At 45.9% G+C, this 7339-nt stretch overlaps 1 protein-coding gene across 1 annotated transcript; it reads right to left on the minus strand.

Annotated features, from left to right (window-relative positions):
- Positions 1-1215: 1215 nt before the first annotated feature.
- Positions 1216-5791, minus strand: GHRL (ghrelin/obestatin prepropeptide). The gene is made up of 4 exons (XM_006900550.1): positions 5684-5791; positions 5362-5460; positions 1935-2043; positions 1216-1235 (listed from the first exon to the last, which is right to left on the minus strand). The coding sequence occupies exons 1-4, from the start codon at positions 5789-5791 to the stop codon at positions 1216-1218; spliced, it is 336 nt and encodes a 111-aa protein (XP_006900612.1).
- Positions 5792-7339: the final 1548 nt, after the last annotated feature.

Here is a 7339-nt window from a genome sequence, read left to right on the forward strand (position 1 = left end):
GCTAAAAAGTTGACCTGCTTTTAAAGGAAGGCTCTGTTCTAAGAATACAAAACAAGTGAGAAGCCTGTGTTGGCACTCTATTATACACATCATTGACTACCATAGTCTGTTGGTGGCTAAATATTTTGTGTTCTTTTTGTGTTTTCATCTTTATTTTGGGCTTATGCTGATTATTTTCTTGTTATTACTTTAATTTTTTATTACTTGTTTTTATAAAGTCAGACCAAACAACCATCAGAAGACACAGTGATTGAATAAGTAAGCTATAAAGATGAGACTAAACTTATGATCTAGGCCGAGACCCACCTGTGACCATGGTTATATTTCCTGTGTCAGTGTTTAAAAGTGGTTTCAGACTCAGTAAGGTACCATCATAGGAGAATTCTGAGCGTGTGCACGCTTACGCACACACACACACACACACACACACACACACACACACACACACATTATTAAACCCAGTAAAGAAAGATTTTGCTTATCCCTGGGGTACATAAGACCTTACTTCAGAGACACTGTGGCATGTGACACTCCCCTTGAGACTTTTGTTGTCTAACTAGAGTTGTGCAGCTTTAAGGTCAGAGGTCTAAAGGTTTAAGGTCTCTTCTGTGAACTGGAGTGGGGGAGATGTTTAGGAACCTGGTACCTCTGAAGAAGCGAAGGCAATTGTTAGCCTCACCCACCTAGGATAGCATCTGCTCCGTAGACCTTGCAATGAGCAAGGAGTAATAAATTTCGGGCTTGATCAACACTGACTGGTATGTGACTACAGGTTTCTCCCTTGCCATTCTGATCATCCTGGGCTAAGTCCTCTCCCTCACTGATGCCATCTGGGACATGAAATGAGCTCTGAGGGCACCTTTGCTGCACTTGAGAAACACTGCTATTTTTAAAGGAACTGGGTCATCTTTGCCTTCCTTCTTTCTTCCCTCTTTTGCCATTCTTTTTGCTTTCCTTTTCCCTTCCTTTGGTCATAGGTTTCCTCAGTAGTTTATCTGCTGATCAGTTTACTTTGGTTTTCTCTTCCTATTTATCCAAAAATAAAAACTTTTTTTTTTTTTCATTTTCTATAAAATGTGATATTTATTTCCCTCTGTTGTAAAATAAATCCCCATTTTGAATTTTGAGCATACAGTTTGAATTTTATTCATCCTGAGGAGGACAAGAGTGCTAAGGTTGGGAGGGAAGCAGAGGCAGAGCTGGTTGTGTACACTGTCACTTGTTAGTCGGGTTATCTGAAAAGAAAGAGTCAAGTCAGAACTCCACATTTACTGTCAGTGCTCCCAGGTGACAACTTGGGCAGTGGCAGTGGTGGGGGGTGGAGACATGGCCCTGCTCTTGGATGGCTCCCAGATTGGTGACTGGATTGTGGCTGTGCCTCATCGCCGGGCATGGGTCTCCCTGTCTCTCCTTGGTCTGGCCAGTGTCCTGGAGAGTGGGCACAGGCCATGCTGGCGAGGAAGGACTTCTGAAATTAGGTATTTCTGTCTCATGAATTAGGGAAAAGTTGAATGGTTTCTTCACAAGACAAGGGATTAAAAACACAAGAATAGCATTTTGCTAGGCTGGGGTTCACCTGATTCTGAATGTGGTTGGCAGTGACTGTTCTTGTTTGAAATAAAGTTACTTAGTAAAAGTACTTTTCATACAGATAACAGATTCTCACAGTGACTCTTTGCAACATTTTACAGTCAGGAAACTGAAGTTCAAGTGACATCCCCAAATTGGCTGATAATCTTGGGTCACAGTGGTTTTTGAGTGCAGAGACTTTGTGCTCAGCCCGTCCTGAGTGACTCACACATGCCTGTCCAGCCACCTGCATTTACTGGGAAATTAAAAAGTCTCAAGGAGAGTAGAGAAGTAGGGCTCCACTGTATAACCATGAAGGGACTCATCTTGTAGTGTACAGGAACTTCTGATGGGTGAGGGCTTACCTTTGACATCTTCCCAAAGGATGTCCTGCAGGAACTTTCCTAGAGCATGCCCGTGTTGCTGGTATTGAGCCCCTGACAGCTTGATTCTGACATCAAAGGGGACATTAAACTAGAAGATGGAGCAGGGAGATAGAGATCAATTTATAGACCCCCTGGCTCTTTCTCAACACTTTATCCCAAATGAGGCTCTGGACTCTTCCTCCAGTTCCCACTCATGGAGCTAGAGAGAGGGGCATGGTGCCTGATCTCTGGCAGTGCCTTCAGAGAGCCTCCCTTTCCGCCCTGGCTCTCCCCTCTCCATCTGTAGTATTTCCTTAGATCAAACCCCTCCTCCTGCCCTTTGAACTCCAGAAGCGAAAAGAGATTTGCCAGTGGTGGAAGTTTTGGTGCTGGCAGTGAGATTTTTAGAAAGCATTGGGTCAGCCTGGAGTACAGTGCATTAGCCTGGGTAATGATCTTATTTGCAAACAAAGCAGCAAAAGCCATCTGTGCAATTTACATCCTCTGAAAACTCACTGGAAGGTCAGTTGTGGGTTGGTTCCAACTCATCAGTACTGGGAATTGTCTTGCCCAAGACCACAGAAGAAGCTCATGGCCAAGGATGAGAATGTCAGATGCAGAGTACCCAACTCTCAACTCTCTTCTATCTTGCAGTTAAAGCCTAAAGTGGAGCTCAGCCTGCTTCCTAGATAGTGCTCCTAATGGGAAGGTTGGAGGTTTGAGGTTCATGCAGAGTTGCCTTAGAAAAAGGCCTGCGGTTGCACACTGCAGAGCACTATTCTACATCAGCACATGTGGGGTTGACAACTGCTCTTCTTCCACATACGTCTTTGAGGACAAAGTGGATACGGAAAGATATGATTCATTTCTAAGGGATTTAGTCCCTTCTGTTCTATTTCAGTGAGTTTTTTCTTCTGTGGTCAGTGGTTAGGTCACCTGAACAGATTTCTTTGGAACCACCATAAGCTCCAGTCTGGGACATGGGGCTGGTTGAGCACCATGGAGCTGTGCACTTGGGGTGGGACTATGGTTAGAAAGTTTGCTGTGTGTGACTTGAGAAATCCCTTGAGAAACCCCAGGTGTTCTCTGTGTATGAGGTGGGGGGTGGGAAGAGGAGGTTGGCCTAGAAAATTGAAACTTGGTTTTGGGAAAACCTTTGCAGGTAGAGTAGGAGAGAGAATGAGAGGGCTGACCCCTAGCCTAGGCGGGGCTTTGGAGCCCAGCAGAGCTCTGATGCGTTCACACCTCTGTCCTAAGACTATTTTCTAGGAACTTCAATGAGTCTAGCCCTCTCCCGGGGCTAACTTCCAGCCATTTAAGTGGGATAAGTTGTAGAAGCTGGCACTTCCCTTGGGAAAGTTCAGGGGTTTAGCTTAGGTAGTTTTTGGCTGTTCAAATGTTCCTTAGTGGGCTGGGAGCTCTGGGTGGAGGAGGAGTCTGAAGATCAGAGAGAGCAGGGGCTCAGAGACCTTGAGGTGAGTGTACATGCCTGCCGGAAAGGGGCTGAGGTGGGACATGCTCTATCCTTTTCCTAGGCCATTGTCCAATCCCTGGTCACCAGGCCAGTGGGGCTGGAGAGGACTTAGGGCTGGAGTCCTCTTTTGAGTCTCTCCGCTTGCTGCTTACTGGCTGTTGTGCCTCAGATTAGTGGGTCCCCTCTGAGGTCCCGTTAGTCTATGAATGGGGAAAATAATAGCAATCTTAACTTGCCTCACACTACTGTAAATATTAAATGATACCTAATAAATAATATGGATGAAACAATTGTAAATAAAATCACTATGCCAGGGGAATTTTGGTTTCCTGGCTGCTACCTAACATCAAAAACTCCCAGCATCTCCAGATCCAAAACCAAGCTTTCAGGGTTACATAGTCCTTAAAATCCCTTTACTCCCTCATCTCCCAATCTTTGAGCCATCTCTTTAACACATAGTTGGATGAAGGCAAAGGTATTATAGGAAATAGGGATGATTAGCACAATACCACTAAGGAAAAGGAAGACAGGTTATAATAAGAGTTAAAGACAGCAAAGGTGAACACTTAACATCCACAATCCTGCATTATCAATAACAGATGTTAATCTATGAGTGGACACAGACTGACAGGCAAGATGAAACAATGTGCACAGGTGAAGAAGGCCACACCTGGGTTGTGTGGTTTTTGCAGGTATATTTTTACACGTCTCGCTGTAGCTGCTGAAAATGGGTCTAAGTATATAGTAGAGCAAACAGGACAAAATGATAACTTAGCCATAACCAGACATCTTGAGGGAATGAGTCACTGGCCTGAGAGCTCAGGACCAGTCATGAGAGACGTCAGGGTCAATGCCTCACAGTCTACAGCCTGCTTTGCTGAGTGAAAGCTGGGGTCTAAACTTCTGAGCAACTTAAGGTGAAACTACTGATCTCTTACCACCCACAGCGAAAAAGAGTGAAGCAAATCAAAGGCTACTATTCAAAAGGATGAATGGGACACAGGAACTTCAGTCCCCACACCCTGAGAGAAGAACTAGATGGAAGAAGTAGATGGTGCCCAGCTGCCACTACTGACTGCTCTGAAAGGGAGCACAGTCGAAGGTCCTGGGTAGAGTAGAAGAAGAATGTGGATCCAAACGAAAAATCAAACCCAGGCTTACTCAGCTCTTAGAAACTAGTAAAGTCCCTGAGGCTGTGTCCTTTAGTCACCCTCCAAGCCTGGAATTGAAATTCCTCTGTTACCTGTTTTCCAGCCAAACCGTAGATCTCTAAGGTGTCAGTAACACCCTCGGAACAATCACACAAGATCTAAAGAGCGAGGCAGCCTAACAGGAGTGGAAGCAAGTGGGAAGAAAATGGCTTCAAAGCATGGGTTGTAATCGTTTAACAATGTATATGAACTGTTAAAAGGAAATCCATCTTGCTCTGTAAATGTTCAAACAAATGAAGTAAAAGACCCTTCCCTTGCTCCACATAAAATTTGTCAGCCAAAACCCTCGAAAGGTCAACTTCACTCTCATCTCCGTCTTCTGGTGGAGCCTGTCTTGGATGAGTTAGTCTCCACTAGCTGGGGGTTGGCAGCTAGCCTACCTGCCAGGGCCCCATCTCAAGCCCCTGTCCTGGGGAATGGAGGCCTTAGTCACTGAGCTTTTAAGTGGGCAGGAACACTGAGTGGCTGTTAACTCCTGCAGGTCCATGTCCGTCGTCCCCCCCCCCCCCGGGAACTAATTTGCTTCCTGCCCTGGGTCTGCCAGCCTCACTCTGTGAGGATCTTTATGCATAGTGATGTAACATTTCTAGTCAATTCCTCTCAGGTGGTGGCAAGGTTATCGTTACACATTTAGGTTCTTAGTAGCATTTAAATGGATCCCTGTTTAGTCACACTTGGCAGTCCTGGCCCTCCACTTGACATCTGCCCCACCACAGAAGCACAAAGCCTCAGAGGTACCAACCTGGATTTCCAGCTCGTCCTCTGCCCCTCCTGCCTGACTGCCATCTTCTAACCCTCGGGGCTCAAGTTTGGCAGGTGGCTTCTTGGACTCCTTTCTCTGCTGTGAAGAAGAGATGTCATTAGGGCCTGGCAGTGGAGTGGTGGGCCTCAAATCAAACCCAGCTGAAGGCCAGAGAAGCTGAACACCACCTCATTTTATGCAACATGTGGCCAAGCAGCAGGGCTGGAAATGAGGCATCTGAGCAACTGTTTTATGTGGAAAGGCAGGCGGGGATGGAGGTGGGCGTGGGCGAACCTGGGAGGATGGCAGGAGAGCTCCTCACCTGGACTTTCTGGTGCTCTGGGCTCAGGAAGCTGGAGCCTGCCGCTGCCAGGTCCAGGCAGAGCGTGCTGAGGAGCAGCAGGCTGCAGATGGTTCCCTGGGAGAGCATGGTCTCAGAGGGTGGAGACTGATGGGCCTGGGGAGAGAGGGACTCTTGCAGTCTCCACCACACCATGGGCCCAGACCCATTCAGATGGAGAGGGGGGACTACAACCTCGAGCCATGAAAACCCTTCCCACTTTGAGAGAGAGCCTCACTCATTACCTCCCCAAGGTATGAGGGATGTGAAGGACAAGAACTTTGCCTTTCCCAAGCCTGTTGGAGGCAGAATGTTTCAAACTGAGAATTGATGAGGTCACCTCAATGCTGGTGCCCAGGTCCTGAGCTTGTGCCATTTGAAACAAAACCAGCCAGTTGGGTGGGGATGGGGCAGAGGGTATGGTGTGAGTGGGGTTGAGGTTGTTGGCTACCCAAATACCTTTTCGTTTAGGTGGACTTCTTGAGGTTCAGACGAATATAATATGAGTAGCCACAAGTCATACAGTACATTAAATCTGCAAAAAAAACAAAAGAGTCAGAACTTACCTGGGGCTCCTGACAAAGATACCTGATCACAGTGCACTCCTTATATAGGAAGCCCAATGTTTGTTCTAAAGGAACAGCCCCATCTCAGGGACAGCCTAACTTCTGTGAGCCTGATTTACATTCCTTGGAAACCAGAAATATTCACATAGTCTGGAAAGATCAACAATAGAGGTCAAATGCCATAAGAGATTCTTGGGTTGTTTGAGGCTGGTGAGACTGCACCAGCTGTCACTGGAAAACTGTATGGGGTTCACCAGGGGCCAGGACTTGGCTTAGCCGAGGAGGCTCAGATCTGCAGAGTAAACACAACTAAATCATTTCCCTTTTTGGAACTCTTTCTCCCTCAAAAAAAGTGTGGTTATGACCATTAGGCAATCTCTAAGACCTTTTTTAGTGCCAGAACCCCTTAGTTCTTTGTGGGACAATGCTGGACCAGCTTCCACAGGCCTCCTGAACACCTACAATGAGTCAGGTGCTGTGCTGAATGCCTTGCATATTTTTGGGCGCCATCAAATCAGCAACAACTTCCTATGAACAACAGAGCAAACTATGTTCTATCCTGTACCATCCTCACAATCTCCACCGCCATGCTCGAGCCCACTGTTATAAGGACTGTCCCTTCCTGACAATATGCCCAAAGTACGTGAGATGAAGTTTCACCATCTCTGAAGGAGCACCCTGGTTGTACGTCCTTCAAGACATTATTTTTGTTCTTTTGGCAGTCCATGGTATATTTAGTATACTCTTCTCCAACATCACAATTCAAAGGCAGCTATTTATTCTTCTGTCATCCTTATTCATTGTCCAACTTTTATATGCTTAAGAAGCAAGTGAAAATACTATGTCTTGTAACAGACACAACATAAGCCTTGAAATTGGTATTCTTGCTTTTTTAGCAGTTTGGAGAGATCCTTGACAGCAGGTTTATCCAATGGAACATGTCTTTTTGATTTCTTGACTGCTGCAACTATAGGTGTTGATTAGGAATCTGAGAGAAATTAAATCACTGATAACTTCAATCTTGTCTTCCTCTATTATCTTTCCTATTGGTCAAGTGGTGAATATTTTTTTT

This window comes from Elephantulus edwardii, unplaced genomic scaffold (assembly GCF_000299155.1).
Source record: "Elephantulus edwardii isolate Elephantulus edwardi_28Jun2011 unplaced genomic scaffold, EleEdw1.0 scaffold00288, whole genome shotgun sequence".
In the NCBI taxonomy this organism is placed as follows: Eukaryota; Metazoa; Chordata; class Mammalia; order Macroscelidea; family Macroscelididae; genus Elephantulus; species Elephantulus edwardii.